At 43.6% G+C, this 19304-nt stretch overlaps 1 protein-coding gene across 2 annotated transcripts in view; it reads left to right on the forward strand.

Moving 5' to 3' along the window:
- The window catches only part of CSTPP1 (centriolar satellite-associated tubulin polyglutamylase complex regulator 1), a 78378-nt gene extending 59256 nt beyond the window's left edge, over positions 1-19122 (forward strand). For both annotated transcript variants that reach the window (XM_083863320.1, XM_083863321.1), the window contains 6 exons: positions 4317-4401; positions 9343-9428; positions 11602-11797; positions 13475-13584; positions 16638-16701; positions 17207-19122. In XM_083863320.1, the coding sequence (XP_083719446.1) occupies positions 4317-4401; positions 9343-9428; positions 11602-11797; positions 13475-13584; positions 16638-16701; positions 17207-17387 (722 nt within the window). In that variant the 3' untranslated portion in view covers positions 17388-19122. The remainder of the gene's footprint in view (positions 1-4316; positions 4402-9342; positions 9429-11601; positions 11798-13474; positions 13585-16637; positions 16702-17206) is intronic.
- Positions 19123-19304: the final 182 nt, after the last annotated feature.

The raw sequence follows: 19304 nt of genomic DNA on the forward strand, positions 1-19304 counted from the left end.
TGAAGTACTTCCTGTTAAGCTCCTTCTTAGTGAGCTGTTGTTTTAAAATTACTTTGGAATTTGTTATTAGTTCCTTTTTAGTAGAAGAGTGAAGTGTTAGTTCAGCTGTAAATGAACGTGATTAACATGGAGACTGCAATCTCCATCCTTAAGCATATGGTTATGAGCAAGTTTGTTCCACTGCAAGGGCGCAGTAGACTGTGTGTATCTCACTGCCCTATGCTGTGAGGTCAGATTTAAACACTCCATGATTTGCTTCATTTGTTACTGGAACTTGAGATGCAGTAATTTGTGGTAGCAACCAAAGTAGCAGTTGTGGATTCCAGTTTTCACTCATTCTGACTGGTACCTTCCTTCTTTTCTTTCTTTCTTCATCATGCAACATTGAACTCTATTTACTCAGCTGTGGCCTGGAGACAGGAAGGAGCAACGTGGTCATGCACCAAAACTGCCTTTGTTTATTCCAAGCAGCTCTTGGCAGTCAATGTGGTACATGGGCAAATGTAATTTTCTGCATGGTCTTCACTGACCTTGCTGTAGGGGATAGGAAAACAGTGATCACAGCAAGCTGAAGACACCTCCTAAGGTCTGTGGTGATCCCACTTCCTGTATAAAAGGTACCCAACTATAGTCTGAAAAATTGGTATGATTTGTTGGTCAGGCGCCTGGGGTATCTACAGGCTGAGTTGTGTTACAGCCTAAAAAAGTCTGCCTGTGTACTTCAGTGAATAATTTGGTGCCATTTCCCCAGGCATTAGAAACAAAGGGTTTCTTTAGAGCAGGAACTTCTCTGCAGCACTTCAGCTTTATGGGCAGTTTCTAGTGTAAATGGACCATTTGCCCAAAGATTGAAACTGTAATTAATTCCACTTTTATTGACAATAAACTTCATTCTCTAATGTGCTGGTTTGGAGAGGATCTCTGCTACCTTTTCCCAAATTCTTTCTGAGCAGACTTCTGCTTTTATTCTATATTGTTTTGTTGTTTTATGGTAGAGGAGTAAGGATGATGCTGTGATTTGGTAAGAAGAGAGAGAAGAAAAAGACAGCATAAATTATTTTAAGTTTTTGAACTATGTTATTTCTGCCAAGTGAGAGATCTCTATTTATGCCTCAAAACTAATGCTCTCTTAGGGCCCAGTTACCTTCTCAAGCTGCTTTTGTCTATCAATCTGACAGGGACTGAGAAAAAAGTGCAACTTTCTTTGGAAGCCTCATCCTTCAAAAAAAAACCAACCTCAAACACCTTCACCTTCAGAGAGAAAAGAAGAGACTAAACCCCAAAATTAATGAAAAGTGCCTTAGCTGATTAAAGCAGGCAGATTATCCTCCTAGAGCCTGTCGGTTCTGAATGCCTGAAGGATGCTTTGTACACTGCTGGACACCACACTGTGAAAATCTAAAGGGGATCAAAACAGAGGAACAGATATAACTGGGCTAAGTAGGGAAAGAAATAGAGGGTAAGGTAAACAGATTTAATTTTAGATAAATGTAGTTATCTGTTAAGTAGATTGAATACAATACAGTATGAAGAAAGGGTTATTATAATGGTCTGTTGAAAAATGAAACAAAAAATAGTAACAAGCGAGAGGTGTAAGAATGCATAAATAGGAATTTTAATTTAACCAAATAAAAAATGGAAACTGAGTATTACATAAAGCATCCAATTGATGTGATTCCTTCAGACCAACTTCTAGACTTTTTAGCAAAAATCAGAAATTTATTGCCCAGTATTATTCAAAGCTAGATTTAGAAATCCTTGAAGAGTAAGAGGTCCATAGTATCCTGTTCACTTATGAGAAAGTGTCTGTTTCAATAAGAACTTTTATATGCCCAAATTCTCTGTTTCCAGGTAATCTGCTTCCTGTGCTGGGCCTATGGAAAATCACAGAATAGGTCATTTGGTCCACAGTAGGTCATTTGGTCCAACCTTCCTGCACAAGAAGGGTCATCCTGGAGCACAGGATTGCATCCAGAGGGTTCTTGAGTGTCTCCAGTGAGAGAGACTCTACAACCTTGTTGGACAACCTAGTGTGTGGTCACTCCCACAGTAAAGAAGTTCTTCCTCATATCCATGTGGAAATTCCTGTGGATCTGTTTCCGCCTGTTGCTTCGTGTCCTACTGCTTGGCACCATTAAAAAGAGCTGGGCTCCATCCTCAGATACTGATAGACATTGATGAGGTCCCTTCTCAGTTGTCTCTTCTCAAGGTGAACAGGCCCAGGTCACTCAGCCTGTGCTTGTAAGAGAGATTCTCCAGACCCTTAATAACCTTTGTAACCCTCCACTGGACCTGCTTCAGGAGTTCCAGGTCTCTCTTGTTTTGAGGATCCCAGAACTGGACACTGATGTGGCCTCACCAGGGCTGAGTAGAGGGGCAGGATCACATCCTTGGACCTACTGGCAATGCTCTTCCTAGTGCATCCCAGGATATCATTGGCTTTCTTGTCAGAAGGGCACTGCTGGCTCAATGACAGCTGGTTGTCCATCAAGACCCCCAGGTCCTTCTCCACAGAGCTGCTTTCCAGCAGGTCAGCCCCCAGTCCTGGTGCACGGGGTTGTTCTCTCCCAGGTGCAGGGCCCTGCATTTGCCTTTGTTACATTTCAATTGGTTCCTCTCTGCCCATCTCTTCAACCTGTTGAGGTCTTTCTGAATGGCAGCCCAGGTGGCCAAGAAGGCAAATGGCCTGGCCTGTATCAGCAATAGTGTGGACAGCAGGACCAGGGCAGTGATTGTCCCACTCAGCAGTGGTGAGGCCATGCCTTGAACCCTGCATCCAGTTTTGGGCCCCTCAATGCAAGAAAGACACTGAGGTGCTGGAGCATGTCCAGAGAAGGGCAACGGAGCTGGTGAAGGGTCTGGAGCACAAGTCTTGGGAGAAGTGGCTGAGGAAGCTGGCAATTTTTATCCTGGAGAAAAGAAGGCTCAGGGGAAACCTTACTGCTCTCTACATTTACCTGAAAAGAGATTGTAAAGAGGTGGGGGTCAGTCTCTCCTCCCAAGTAACAAGGCTAGAGAAAATGGCCTCCAGTTGTACTAGGGAAAGTTTAGATTGGATATTATGAAAATATCTTTTGACCACACTGAAAGTGTGGTCAAGCATTGGTATCACTCCTCCTCCCTCCCCCCACCCCAGAAGTTATGGAATCAACATCCTTGGAAGTGTTCAAAAAACATGTAGATGTGATGCTTAGGGCTGTGGTTTAATTCTGGACTTGACAGTCTTGGTTAATGGTTGGATGTTAATGATTCTGTAATTCTAAATTGTGGCTGTCATTTGAAACAAGGTTAATTATTTGGATGAGAGCCCAATGAAGACTAACATGTTGGTGGCAAAAGAACTTAAGCTTTGTACTTCAGTCTCATTGCCAGTGCCCTTGACATCCCTTCCCTGACTACTGCTGGCTCTACTTTCACCTCTGGCTCTTTCTTCCATACTTTGCATTCTTCTGTATATAGAAGTACTGCAAAATTGCTGCTGTTCAGCTAGTCTTCTTCTTAACTCCAGTCCACAGCCTTTTGGACTGTGAACATACAATCATGTAGGGCTTTTTGACATCTGGATGTTTCCATTCCCTTGAGATCCTATAAGCTTCCCTAAGAGTCACCTCACTCCTTCTGCTGAGCCACAGAGTTCCTTCTTGACCAGTCTTTCACAAAGCTGCTCTCTAAAACATGAATCATTTGATTGGTTTTCTTGTGTTTTTTGGATCTTTGTTCTGTGCTTCCTATAATACAGTGACCAGATTTGTACACATTATTCCAAAAGAGACCATCCAGCTGCCTTACTGAATGCCAAAGTAATAACGTCTGTGGTTTATACTCTGTAGCCTTCCATACACAACCCAAAAACCTTGTTTGCCTTTGTTACTGCTGCCAGATGTTCTGTGGATGATTTTCAAGTATACTGTGGGGAATGTCACCATGCCAGTGAATTTCAGCAAATTTAAGCAACTTTGAAATGATTCCTTTTTCCACATGGTTATATTCAAGTCAAACCAAACTGTGTTCTCACTTGAAACTGCCCTGTTTTGGTTACCCCTTTTTTACTCTGAATCACTACCTGTTACCAGTTTCTCTGCAGGAGCCTGTTTCAATAGGATTGCCCCTTCATCAGGCCCCTTTTCAGATGGTGCTGGAAATTCCATCTGAAGAGTCCAGCTCTGAAAGTCTAGGGAACAGTTATATTGTCTTTAATACTCAGGCTACTTGAATTGGGAGTAAAGGAAACATGAGGCTTTTTTCCTAGAGAGGAAGCAAGGGGAGGGAACAGCCTATAAAAGAATTACAATGTTTTCACCTCTCTTTTCCTGCAGATTTGCTGACAGCACAGGAATACCACTGCCTGCTGCAGTTGCTCTGCCCTGACTTCCCAATGGAGCTCACTCAGAAAGCTGCAAGGTGGGTCCTCATTCTCTCTTTAAAGGCAGGATTAATCCTACATGCATTGACTTAGGAACTAGACCTGCGGGTAAAGGTATGAGCAGAGACCTTCAGCTTTTAAGGTTTTGGTGAAAAGAGACACCATCTTTTGAGGTTAAGAACAGGATGTTTCTCTGGCAATGTGAAAGAGTATATATTTAAGATATGCAAAGACTGAAATATCAATGCAGAATGCTGCTGTTGGCTCTGTGTTGGTTCAGATGAGTTGCAGATAAAAGACTGTTAGCCAATATGTTTTTAACTGATGTGATTTTTAAACTCTATTTCAAATACTGTTTACCATTCTAAAATGTGTTCCCCCTTGCCCCAGCTTCTATGGTTGATCACATTTAAACACACTAACTTCTGAAAGATTGCCAGTGTTTTGAAGTATGTTTGGTAAGAACATGGCAGCTAATCTGTTTGAAATTTTATTTTAATCTAGACAAGTCAAAAAGCTGGTAATTGGCTCTAGGCATTGATAATGTGATATAGAATATTTTACTGATAGTGCTTGCTGGTTCCAGTCCAGCCCAGGCAGCTGATTATTAACTATCTGATATTGAAAATGTAATAAGGTACACACATCTGTTCAGTTGCTTGTCCCCCTGTGCCAGATTAAGAAAGAGCACTTAGCCCTGTGGCAGATATGTGCCTGCTGCTTCCTTTCATAGACGTACACAAGCACCAGTCCTGTGTGCTGGTGTGTATTTCATAGGCCTCCAGCTGAACTGTGCAGAAATTTGTGATGGTGCATGTAATGAAGGAGACTTCAGCATATCTACACATGTTGTGATGTTTGTGTCAAGGAATTTAGTCCACAAGGCTGCTGTAAACTAGAGGCCCCATTCAGGGGCCTGCTGCACTGTTGTGCATGTGCCACAGAGACAGACAAGCTGGCTTTGGGAGCAGGTGTTGCAGAGATATGAGATCTCTGTCAGAGGCACCCAGGCTCAGGTGGGGGTGACCTCACTCCTACTTTTGGTTGGCTAGAGATTTACTTGCCCATTGCTAGCTCTGTAACAAGCTAATCTATTTGAACAATTTTAATAAAAATTGTCATATTTCTAAACCATTTTTCTCTTTGCTTACAACTGTTGCTCACTCTCTTGTCCTATTTCTGGTCTGCACTTCCCATTGTCCTCCTTGGTCTCTGCCTGTTAGAAGGCTGAGCTCTGCAGAATTTTTTACAGCACCAGTAGACCTAGTCTTTGCAAATCATGAGTGTCATATGCAAACCTAGAGCATTGTTCGTTCTTCAGTCTGCAGGCTCCCAATGGTTTTGTTGCTAATTTTCTTCAGAAAGAAATTAAATAAAGTAGCAGCAGGAATAGCCACAACGTTCAGTGATACAGCCAGGACCTGCATCAGTGCTGCTGCGAAGAGAGCAAGTCACAGCTGTAGCCTCAGTGCTGCATGACTGAGACTATCTCAGAGCACAGTGCAGTCCACTCATGCAGGAGCTGTTGCTATGCTCTGATAACAAACAACAGGACTACCCTCAAGGTATGTCAGAACATAAGAACAGAGATGACAACAATATAGGTTTTATTCACATGACATCAGAGAGCTCTATTCTCCTGTTCTTGGTGCTACACAAATGCAGAAGTCATACCCAAAAAATGACCTAGGATATCTGTGTCTGTGAGATTTCTTGGATTTTTTTTTCCAAATGGTCATAACCATTAGCAGATTAAAGACTTCAATCTACAGAGATAGCTTTGATCTTTAGAGACACCATTTGGCTTTCTGAATCTTGAAATTGCAGGACAGAAAATAAAGGAATTTTTTCTGGTCTGATGCCATGATTTTAAGATCTGTACCTGAGCACTGATTTTTCTATTTTAAGAGAAACACAGGGAACTCACTGCTCACATTTGAGTAGTGACATCCAAGTAGTTCACAGCTCCTGTGCTGTTTTATTTGGGGTGTGAGCTCATGTTGCACTGATCAGTACTAATGGAACTGGGCTTGGAATTCAGTATCCCTGTTGTTAAAAGATTGCCTAAGAGTGCAGACTGTTTTGCTTATTTTTGCCTCCATGTCTCAGTAAATAAACCAAGTCTCTGAAAACTCATTTGAGCCAGCCTGGCTTTAAAACAGATTGTGCCGATTAGCCTTTAATGGTAGCAGAAAATGGTGAAAGTCTTTTCAGCTTGCCTGGTCTAGCGTTTGTCCTGGGAACATCCTGTCTAGTCTGGATTGCTGAGATTTTAACCACAATCAGGAGATCATAAAGTTTCTCCATTGGCACAATAGTAAGGCCTTCCTGCCAGCCAAACCAACTTGAACCCTGAAAGACCACTATACCCTCTACCAGAATGCCTCAAGTTTAGGCATTTTTCTTCAGTCCTTTCCTAAGTTCCTCCTTGATTTTCATTATTCACTGAGTGCCAACTATTAACTTTTTAAATACATCTGTGGCCTCAGGGTTTAAAGTCTAATTTGAACAAGAAAAAGATCCCTTGAAATATGAGATACCTGATGAACTCTTTTTAGTTGCAGTTCAAACTTTCAGATTTTGTCCTCAATTTTGGTCCTGCTGGCTAGGTTACAATCCATAGCTAGGTTTTTCCCCTTGCCAGATATTTCAAGGAAGAGGTGCAGATATGTTGCATATGATGCTCTCTCAGCTTCCTTGAGTGCTCAGTCAGCTAGCTATGTGGGGGAATTGCCAGCTGCAGTCAATCTCCTCATAAATGATTGTATGGGATTTAAAGACTTCTCAACATTTCCGGCGTGCAAACTCCTGGGCCAAGCGGAGTCAGTAACCCAGCACCAGAGTGCACCTGCTTCTATTTAGATGCTCCTCCGTCACATATGTGCTGTACAGGCTTCCTCAGAGGCTCCTTGCTGTCTTTAACAGCAAAAACTGTCCAGCAAATTCTCATACTTCTGTGTACTTTCTCCTGCTCTCCTCTAAGTAAGAGACTGGAACTTGGTGCTGCAGAGCACTGCCATTGACCAGAGTTTTAGATTTAACAAGTGAAATGAGTTTCGTGTTATGAAGGTGATGTAATACTGTCTTTCCGCATAACAAATATGTAAAACCACTCTTCACTGTTGTTTTCATGCATTTTTGAGAAGAAAGCTTTGGTGCTTTGAGGGTATCTGGGAGACAAACCGTCATTTCAAAGGAGGGAGTGCAGCTCATCAGTGATGTGGCCAATTGCATTTCCAGTGCTTAAATAGCGGTTGGAAATGCCAGTGGCTGAGCAGCATGGCCTGAGAGATGAAGATGCTCTGCCTGCCAGCTTCAAAGCCATTTCCTTGATGTGGCCACTGACAATCTCAGTAACATGCTTATTAGTGAGAATTAAGAACTGAAGCTACTGCTTCTTTAGACAGGAGGAGAGGAGGCTTCTGGAATGTAATAAATAAATCAGAAGCACTTTGACATCTTCAAAGGGTTTTGTTTTAAATACTGGCTTTTCTCCTGGGGACCCTCTTAGCCCCAGTCTTTCTTCTTTGAGATAATTAATTCAAGCTGCTCTACATGTTTGATTTTGCCACAGTGAACAGAACTGGTCTGAGTGGCGGGGAAGTCTTGCAAGATCCTATGTTCTTCTAGGTCAGCCTCCCACACAGCTCCCTGGAGTCTTTTACGTGAGACAGAACAGTGTTTCCCCAGCAATGTGTTTAGACAATTGATGCTGCAGGAGTTGGTGTGCAGATTGCATCTGGCCCTATGTTAAAAGGGTCTCACTGGATGACCCATACTTTGACTGTAATGAACTGATAATCCTCATATGGCACAGTATGCCAGATGCTGACTTGTACAGGTTCAGTAGACCTATATGCGGTTGAAAAAAAATACCAATTGCTTTTTTTACCATTGCCTGAATAGTCTGATTTTTTTTCCCATCAAACCGGAGTATTTTCTTTTGTTTTACAGTCTAAGCTGTCATTGATTAGATGAGTTTGATTTTCCCCACTTCAGAGACTGACCTTTTAATCTTTACGTAGTGGTGACAGGAACCAGAGCATTGTTTTTGTTTTCAATTTCATTTTTGCCCTGAAATTCACAGGTTTTTATCCTGAAAGGAAGAACTGGACTTTGCTATCACTTATATTTAATCTTTATGGCCTGTGTCTGGTATTTTCCATATTCAGGAAACATGCTTCAAAATAGGGATGCATGTAGCTCCCTACATGCACCTAAGACTTAGCAGGGACAAAGAAGACTGTCTCTGGCCCAAGAAATCTCCAGTTGCCATGAAATTTGACTTGATAGTCAAATAATAGACCAAATATGAAAGGAGATTGATTCTTTTATCAGGAAGGGAAGATGTTCACAGAGTGCAGTTAGGAAGTTGACTATTGGTGCAATGTTATTTCTTCTGTAGTCAAGTAGAGTTTGTTTGGGTATAGATGGTGAACTGCAACTGTTGTGACCTTTATAAATCTGAAAAATGTCCCAGTTTGATGAATTCTGACAAACAGAGGAATAGCATGAGTCTCGTCCTGCTTACACCAATTTACTACGTGTGTAACTGTCCTGTCTGTGGTCGTATTTAGAAGCTGGGCTTCAATGATCTTTGTGGATCCCTTCCAACCCAGGATATTCTAAATTCCATACAGCAATGTGAACCAGCCTTGCAGTTTTTGTACCAGTTTTTGTTCCATAATGACCACCAGGCTTTGAATGTTGCATTGCTCTGTTCAAACTGTAGCTGAAGTGTGTGATTGACATTCAGGATCTTCTCCTCGCTTCAGCTTCTTAAGCTACCTTCATTTGATATTAGGGCATCCATGCAGCAATGGGTGTTCCCATTTCTCTCTCCTAACTTCCTATACTGGGCCACTGGCAATCCTCAGCTGCACATAGTTCCTTGGCTGCATTTCTCAAGGTCTGGGGTTCCTGGTTACAGGCTTTAGTTTTTTTGTAGATGCTAAACTGTTTCTCTCATCTTATCATAGGATTGTGCTGATGGATGATGCAGTGGATTGCCTGATGTCTTTTTCTGATTTCCTCTTTGCTTTCCAGATCCAGTTCTACTACTCAGGTAAATGCTGGGAAGCTGTTGACTTCTCTCACTTGTAGCATTACAGCTTTACAGCTTCCCAATCTTTGCGCTTTTTTGAAACTTGAAAGGATATGTTTTTTCACAGAAAATATATAGGCAATGGACTCTACTGATGAAAAGCATCACAGATGTCAAGAGATAAGGGGACTTAATAAGAAGATTCCAAATTGTTGTGAATGATGACATACCTGCAACTGCTGTGTCTAATGCATTTATTTGTCTTGGCCTTGAGACATAATTTTCCAGCTTTATCTAGATTATGTTAGCAGCTAACAATTAGCTTTTACTAGGAAGATTTTTTTCCCTTTCTTTAAGGAACTTATTCAATCCTGCTGAAGACAGGACAGGAAAAGGCCATCAGCTGGTACCTTTAAAGGAAAAAGCAACTGGGCAAATCAATGTAATTCTTCCCCCTAATATTTGCTCAACTATGAGCTGGTTTCAGCTCAGAGTTTCTGAACTGGGTATAATTACCGTGGGTTTAGGAACCCTCAGTGGACTCCACTTCCAAGAACTTTTCCAGCCTTCCCTTGAAATCACATAAAATTGTAACCTCCACACCTTTTGGCAAAGAATTGCACAGGTTTGACACCTGTCCTGTGAAGAACCACCTCTTTTGTTTGATTTGAGACCCCCTAGTTGGAAAGCAAAAGGAACAGATAATCCATCTGAACAGTCTTCATATTGTTGGTCATTCAGGAGAATGACTGCATGAGAATCTCATTCAGGACAAAAAGAGAGAAGCATTAAATATGCTTCCAAGCACTGGCTAGCGTGCCACTTTCTCACCTCCTGGCACACAGCACTTTTTAACATAAAGCTCATGGATTTCTGTCCACTCACACTGAAATGGCTCCCTCTGATGGATGCAGCTCACAATTGGCCTCGACCAGGCAAAATGGGCCAGGTTTGGATACTGAGAAACACTGGCTAGAAGCTGTTGTGAGGAGAGTCTGTAGTCAGAGAGTAAACTTGGGTGGCCTTCTGATCTGATCCAACCTATGAGTTCCCATCTTACTAGCACTTAGGAGTCCGCTGCCATCCCTAATACAAAAATCTCTTTTTCTCAATACTTCTCTGTTATACTTCCTTTGTAATTCTGCTGTGCGTATCACAAGTTTATCCATGACAAGTCATTGTAAAAAAAAAGTTCAAAATTGTGATTTTGAGTTGGGCAGAACCAGGCTTGCAGTGCCTTTAGTCAGGGACAGAAAATGTGTTTGGAAAGTTTTCTCTGATATAACAAATACTTCCATGGAGCTGCAGAACCTCAGCACAGCCTCAGGGCCTGCTGACATCCTGACTTTCCTCTCCATCCACCTCACGCACAGCATTGCATTTCCATTCACTCGGAAATTAAATGCCACTGCAGTTCTGGCAAGCTCATTCTTGTGTACACACACTCAGAGATCCCATCCCTGTCCTGTTCACCCAGGCACGGTGCACACACACAGCCTTTCATACACTCTCCCACCAACCCACACACAGGCAAACCACTCCAAATGGAATCTAGATTTGTAAACTGCTGACCACATCCATAAACAAACTTGTTTAAAATTAGACTCCTGCAGTAAACAGTGGGTAGTATGAGGAGCCTGGGGAGAGGCTTTCTGCCAACTCTAGCCCTGACCTGCCCTGGCCCTTCTTCTAGATCCTGTGTTATATTTACTTTGGAGCAGCACAGAGGCAAGCTGGGATACAGCCTGGAGCCCTAACCAACATGCTCCCTTTCCTCCTGTTGCAGTTCAATACAGTTTGCTCCCAACTTGGATGAGCTCTTAATCAGTGGCAAGAAGTGGAGAAGAAGAACATTTTAGACTTCACAAACTAGTTTTGTGTTTGACATTAGCTTTCGTGTTTAACTGTTTTATCAGTGTGCTAGCTAGCCTTTGTTCCCTTGAGATGAATCTTCTCAACAGTGAGTGACCTTTCATAATCATCCTAATAATAAGAAGACAGCAACTTCTATGGAAATGGCTGTATGGGTGTGCATAATATCTGTTCTGAACACGCAGGATGCTGTAGAGTTGTGCTTATTTCCAGTCAGTACTATGTACACCATAAAACAACAGTTTAAGCCACAGTCTGGTAGGTCAGGAGGATGCCTTGCTGGTTACAGCCCTGAGTTTTAAATTGCTTTTTGTTCTTTTAGAGTTCCTGGAAAGTGTGGCTGCCATTTATCAAGACCTGCTGGCTGGTAAGAATCCCAATACTGTGATTGTGCCAACATCGTCCTCTGGGCAACATCGGCAGCGCCAGCCCCCAAATGACTGTAACCCACTTGAAGGAGTAGAGGCCTCTCTCTTCTACCAGTGCCTGGAGTCCTTGTGTGACAGATCAAAATACAGGTACGAATGGAGTCTCAAATACAAATTTGAAGTCTCTCTGGAGACCCTTTGTAAGGTTGGAGCTGTGAAGAAAGAAAGGACTTTGAACAAGCTGATATTCCCACATGGCTCTCACTAAAGAAGTATGAAGGGAAACATCATAGCTGAACAGCTTTAACCAAATGAGAGAAACAATTTCATGGACCAAAGAAAGATGGGGTTTGAACTGATTCTTGAAGTAATAGATGGATTTGGGTCTCTGCTCTCCATCTCATTTCTGCATTGACACTCATTAAGGAGAGATCCATGAGTTAGCTAGAGGGGATAAACAAGTGCAGTTGCATTCTTGGGAGTTGAAAGAGCCCACTGGGTGGATGGAGTATGAAGCCTTAGTAGCTAGGCGAGTTCACACTGTCAGCCTGTACCTGAGCTTGTGTTGGAGCTGGTCTCCAGCTACAGATCCCAGGCACGAGACTAGCTTTAGTTTAGCAGAGAATGGAGCAACACCAGACCTTACTGTATAGCTTTGACAGACACTTTCATCATAGTTTCTTGCAGGTAGTAAGAATGTGACCTCCTAGAAGGTCATGGTCTAGAAACACAAAATAACTCAGGACAATAACTCATAACAAGTTCCACCTGATTTCTACTTTAGGTTTCCAAATTCAGGTGTGTGATCCACAAAATTACTGCTGAACTGCTGTCCAGTGCTATAGAAATAAGCATGGAGTTCATGGGTTTTGTTCTTTTAACCAACAAAAGCTCTACATTCCCTGTATGTCCTGACAACTTCAGATGGGAAGAGTACTGTGGGCTCATCTGGTAGCTCAGGCTTTGCACAGCACTATGAGGGGAGCCATTTTCAGCCATTCATGCAGTAGCTCAATACTCAGTCAGGCTTTGGTAACCACTTCTGCCTGAGGGATCACCAGCCCATCCCAAATCTCCCAGGGGTACCACTACATCATTGACTGTTCAACAGTTCCTCTTTATGAGACAGTTTGATTTTGCATGAAATCCTTCCAGGAGTATTGGTCAAGAGCAAGAATCACCAAGAAGATACTGCTTAGAACTCAGGACCAGGGGTCAAGGTGAGTGTAGAAGAAGGGAATATGCTAATTTAGTCCTCACCTAAATAGTGTTCTCTGACATATTTAGGCTATCACTGGAGAAATTCTTCTTGCTCCTTGGATGACTATCACTGATAATAGTGTGATAACAGCATCGCTAAAAGTGTTGAAAACTGTATAGATGTGGCAGTTAGGAACATGGTTTAGTGGTGAACACAGCAGTACTTCATTAATCACTGGACTTAGTGGTCTTAGTCTTTTCCAAACTTAACACTTCTATGAAAGTTTATTGACTTCTGAAAGAAAGTATTTCCCAGAGGATTTTTGAAAAAACGTGTGCTAAGAGTTGGGATGTGCATGCCTCTGAGTAAATCTAGGCTTTTCTCACTGTCCTTGGAATGAAGACAGGTAAGACGGCTCCTAGGGATGTCCCCCAGCTCAAAGATCTTGCTTGGCAAATGGGGGACAGATCCAGTGCTCACTGAGCAAGCTGGTGGCTGTTCATTTTAAACTGAGTCAGGGCAACCTGACAGTGGTAAAAGGGTTTATTTCTTGATTTTGAGCTGGGTCTTAGGAAAAAAAAATTATAATGTAGAAGACAAGATGATCTCTGTCTCTCTTTTCCTAGCTGCCCACCTTCTGCTCTTGTGAAGGAAATGCTGAGTAGTGTGCAGAGAATGACCTTCTATGGATTCCTTATGGCTCTTGCAAAGGATCAGGGCATCAATCGAGCCCTAGGTAAGACTTCTCTAAATGACACAGCTCTAGATTTTCAGTCATTCTGTTTCTGTGGAATTTCCTTTGTAATTATAACCCACATCTTACAGTCAGGAAGAGAGTGAAAGAAGTTTTTAATCTTTTTGTTGATGGATTAACTTCGAAAACATAACACTGTGCCTTACTGTCTGCCTGAAGCTATGGAGCTTCCTCAAGGATTACTTTGAATTGAGGTGCCATCCTATGTTTTAGCCCTTGGTGCTCCCACAGATTTTAAATGGCTGCTCTCATCTATAAGAAAAGAAGGCACACCTAATGGAAAACCTCTGCTGTCTCCTTGGCTCAAAGGTTAAAAGCCCAGTCTTTCTTAGCTCTTCCCCATCTTCCCTCAAGGCAGTGTGATCTTGCTAGTAGCTATCTTTGCCCTGCTGAAAATCCAGTCATAAAACACAGATTGCTACAAAAATCTGTACCACACTGCTGTGGGAACCACAGGGATTGCCAGGCAGCATCTTACTGCTTGTTTTTATGTTGTGCTGGTTTGGAGCAAGGAAGCAGTGTTACATTGGCAAAGGACAGTATGTAATCCATCCATAATTCACTCATAGTTTCATATTTCCCCTATATGCCTTGCTTGTGCTCTTCCTCCTACTACAAAAAGGAACAGAAATGGCTTCTCTGTTGGACAAGACTGTATCCAGGAGATAATTTAAAATGGCAGGAGCAGCAAGGGAGGTGTCAGGGTCTGGACAGATTCTGACAAGGAGGGCTGTGTGTGGAGGTGTTCCCAAACACTCACCTTCACTCATCAAATCACCTGGCCATTAAGGGTAGATGTCTCTGTCTTTGGGTAAGTATCCTCTTCCTTTACTTCTTGGCCTGAGTATCTGCCAGTCCCTAATTGCAAAGACAAAACTCACTGAAAAGGTGTACCTTGCCTGAGGGCTGCTTCTTTTGCACAGGTGTGTGTCATACTACAGTAAAAGTGTGTCTTCCCTGGCTGAGCCCCTTCTTACAGCAAACCATTTAAGCTGCTAATGCTCCTCTGGGGCAGGGCAGATTATATATCAAAGGTGCATGAATACAGCCCTGCAATCCCCTCTGAAAACAGGCTTAGAAAGCAGTGTATTCACTGTGAGGAAGGTGATGCCTGGATGGCAGCAATCAAAATCTTTTTTTCCTTTGCCCTATGAAATCCACTTCTAGTCAAGCATAAAGAAAACAGATGAAAAGAAAAGAAAAAAAAAAAAAAATCCTGCCCACAGCCTCCATTGTGCCATCTACAAAGTGAGTGGGTTTTCGTTTCCATTAATGTAGGCCCGTCCTCTGGCCCTCTGCCAGCCTCCTGCTGAGGCCTCTCTCAGAGGAGGGGCAGCAACCACAAGTCTGACAGGTGCTAGCATTTTTGGCAAGGAAAGGAGGATTCTTTTCCTGGTGTCTTTTAATCTCTCCTGAAGGGTGATTTCAATAGTCTTTGGTCTGTAGGGGATCACAAGCTCCCCAAAGCCCTTCAGCGAGAGCAGTTTCAGGCAGAGGAGGTTTTGGTCTCACAAAGCCAGAAGCTCCTTCTGAGGAACAGGGATAGGGATTAAAGCAGCTTGTTCAGGCTGGTACAGTGCCTCTAAGTTTGCCAGGCAGACTGGAATCTGCAGCGTATCTCCAATGTCAATGTTGATTTGTGAATTCTTCAAGTGCCATTTATCAACTCTCCAAAGTAAATCTTGTGCCCTAGAGAATTCACTGTGCACTCTGCAACTACAGAAACAAGCTTTAGTTGCTTATTATTTTAATTGAGCCCACAAAAAGAAGCAGATTTGAGCAGTTCGATGTATCTGACAGTTTTGCTGTGCCAGATTTCCTGCTCATTTACAGGAGAAGTAGACCAGAACCCAAATAAATGGGGGAATTGGTTCTGGTCTAAACTTACTTTAGTTTTAAGGCACTCATTGCTACATTTTTGATGACTGCTGCCAGCCTGCCTCTGTGGGACAGCTGCGTCTCCAGCCTCTCCTGCAAGAGCAAGGTAACAGAGCCAGCAAACAGATTTGCATCCCCACAAGGAACATAAAGCCCCTTCCCAAAGGTATTGAGTGTAGCACCCAAGTCTCCTGAAAAACCTTAGAAAGCATTCCTCACTGTACTGTTAGTATAGATTAGCAAACGGGTTTTTTGTCCTGGTGTGCAGTGGTACTCTCTAGGCTCTGGTAGGCAATCTCTGTGCTGTTGTCTGTCATTTCTGTGCTGGCTGATCACACTTTCCCGTGACCCCTATACAAGGTGGCATTTGTTAAAGAATTAGGAAGGAGGTCTTTCCTAAGAGCCCCATTTTCCTTTCTGGCTCTGTTAAGGTCCCGGTGTTTTCAGAGAAGAGCAAAGATTCTCAATCAGCTGTTCCAGTCCTGAACTATACCATGTCCTTCATCTGGAGTAAGGTTTCTAATGTGAAAAGGAGCATGTTGGTCTTATGCTGAGAGAGTACCCAAGTACTGGCCCAGCCATTCTTGCTCACACCCACACAGCAAGAAATGCTAGAGTACAGTTCATCCACACTTAACTCCTGTAGATGTTGTGCATGAGAGTCAGGCCTGACTTTCCTGAGTTGCAAGGAAAGCAAAAGCCTTAAATCGGTGGAGTGTTTTGCTCCTCAAGATCAGTGCACTACAAGAAAGGCAGGTGGCAGAAAAACATAAATAACCCTGGGTGCTATACTGCATGTTTCAGGCTGTGGCACTGACAACACCACATCTATTACATCTGGTACTGGTGACTATACTGGGCAATGAACAGAGGCCCAAAGTTAAGAGACTGCCATCTCCCTGACAGTCAGTACTCTAATTTTTTACAGTTAATGAAATCCTCAGGGCTGTAGGAAGTGAGACTACTGAGGCTGCTTCCCATTCCATCATGATCCTCAACATTGTGTCCATTTCTCTAATAAGTATAAGGAAAAGTGTTCTCTGTCTTGCAGGCCAGATTTTGGATGCTGCTATATGGCTTGAACCCTTTTCTTGAAGCATGAATAGCCTAACTCTGCTGATGCTTTCATTGGTTGTTTTGTTTTTTTTTTCCCCCAGGGGCTCTGCCAGATAAAGGAGACTTGTTTCTGGACCCTGCCATGGATCAGGAACTTGAGAAATTGTAAGTGGAATTGCTTAAATGAGGAGGTGAAGCAACAGATTAAGGGTAGCATGCTGAAGAAGAGTGTAATAAAGTACTGTCCTATTGCTCTGCCCTACTACACATTAGATGAGCTGAAAGAGCAGCCTCAACAGGAAGGGCTTCTTTCTTTGTGGTGCCTCAGTGCAGTTAACAAAACCCTTACAAGTCTTCAGAAACAGAGGGGAAGAGTGTGACTCAAAGAGAGGTCTAGAGCAAGCAGCAGTCTCTAATAAACAGGGAAATTTTGTTTGGATGGTGAAAAATAGGAGTGTTGGGAAGAAAGAGATCAGCCCAGAAGATACGTTTAAATATGAGAAGATTCACATAGTGAGTCTGGGAGGTACCAGTATGTGTTCCCCCTCAATGCCATGAACATCTTTCCATCCCTGTGCTAGTTTTAAGTCTTTCTCCCAGGTTCACTCCAAGAGTGCTGCAGTAGAAATTTTTGCAACATGCTGCCTAGCATTTGTCTTTTCTCTTTCAGGGTAGCTCAGGTTTCAGGACTTTCTGTCTCAGGTCCTGCCAGCTCCAGTGCAGACACAGCAAATATGCCTGTTCGTAACTCACCCAGGATTAACTCACCTTGGAAACCTCTACACCATCGTCGAAAAATGGATGCTGAGAGTGAAGGCTCCAACGAAGAGACAGACTCCTCTGAAAACTGAAGGTTTTGAGGATGGGCACCATTCCCATCTTGGATTTCTCCAGAACCCACTGGAGGAACAGCACCTCCTCCCAGAGCATCTGCTCTAACAGTGGGTTCTGTCTGCATCAGCAGTGTGTTGTGTGGCTGTGCTAATCCCCAGTGCCGGGTTCACCCATCTTTTCCCAGGAACAACTTGCCTTTTTCTTAGCTCCAAATCCGTGCAGGAATAGTGCCTCTGCAGAAGCCATTTACAGCTACAGAGTTATGCTTCCCTCTGCTGGTAGGCAAGACAAGGCAGCAGCCACCAGCTCTGCCACAGCTTGGAACCAGCCGGGTTGTGCTCTCACCGAGGCCTTCCCTCGCAGTTCCGCAGTTAAGCAGGTGCTGAAGCAGCAGGAGCACTAGTACAGGCCGCTTGCCAGTGTTTTGTTGTGTTGCTCTGTTCAGATGTGGCCCAGATAACAGAGTGGTTAAATCGCCGGCAGCAGCTCTGCACTTGCATTCCATTATTATTCCCAGTAAAGCTGCATCTGCATATGATCAAAGGTAAGGAAATTCCTGAAGTTCCTAAAAAAGGGCAGCTTAGATATTGCCATGCAACCTGTCTCTGCTTTGTGTCCAAGACTTGCCAAAGCAAATACAGCAAATAAGCTAGATTGCAGTAAGTACTGCATGGTGCTGTCTGGCTCCGCTGCTGTACTGAGTGCCCTTCTGTGAGGTTTACCCAGCCCTCCAACAGCATATTAGGGTCATTTGGAAAAGTGAATTTCAGAGGATTTGGAAGAGAGGGATAGGGTTGTTAAATTCCTTAGCCACAGGTGATATGGCTTGCAAACATGTAGAGCACCAACTGGGGCTGGGTGGGCAGAAGCACTAAGGGAAAAGGAAGCAGTCCTCAAATAAGATCCAGTTGAGGTTCTTTTGTAAAGATTGGTATTGTTGGAGTAGCAGTGCAGCCCTTAAAACTACAAAAATAAGTAGTGTCACATTGCATTAATGGCAATCAACTCAGCAGTTTAAACCTCCACAGACCCAAAGGCTTTGTAAAGCCCAGCTCCTGTGCCCTAGCTTGCATAGTTATTTCTTGGGGAACTTCAGATTCTCATGCTTCTTTAGGAGCCTCCTCGCTCTTCCTGGTCATAAAGTGCTGCAGCACGGGCCATCAGGAGCTGGTAACCCAAAGCATGTAGCAGGGTGCCAGCAGGGTTATTTATTTATTGTAAGTTAAATTATTATGATCTGTGCATTCTCTCCCAGCTCGGTGAGTGGCTGTGACAGCCTGGTAATAAAGCACGCTGTGTCAGGCCTCTGCTGCGTCTGGGTCTTCTGGGCTGCCCTGGCCCCTCCTCAGGGAAAGTGGTATCTGGTGGGCAGGACCAGTGCAGGGCTCCAAGAACCCCTCACCTTGGCCGGGGAAGATGCTGGCCTCACCCCCGAGGGCCTGGACAGTCACTACTCCCTGTAACCGACCACGCCACCGCTCCCTGCAGCCCCAGCCTGCTGGGGGTACTGTGACATTGACACAACTGCGTCAGAGCACAGACACAAGGAACAGGAAGACCCGACCCTTACCCCCCTCATGCCCCACCAAGGTAAAATATCACCACAGAGCAGCCGATTAAAACCCTTCCCCTCCTGCCCACAGCTGCTGCAGCCCCTCAACTGGATAGGAGAGATGAATCCTGTACAAGCCTCTTCCCAGTCCCAGACAGAGGGCTCCAGAACAAAAGGCTCCGGCCTCTCTTTTGCTAACTGCGTGTAACTAGCACTTTCCCATCTTCTTCTTACTACCTAGTCCTTAACACCATACCCCAAGGAAGAGAAAAGCACTCTTGTTAAAACCAGAGACCAAGCAGAACAGGACTAAATTACAGTGTCCACTGCTGCACCTCATGGTTAAGTCAGAGGCTCAGTACTTTGATCTGATCAAAAGCTG

Source organism: Zosterops lateralis, assembly GCF_965231275.1.
Source record: "Zosterops lateralis genome assembly, chromosome: 6".
Taxonomy (NCBI): Eukaryota; Metazoa; Chordata; class Aves; order Passeriformes; family Zosteropidae; genus Zosterops; species Zosterops lateralis.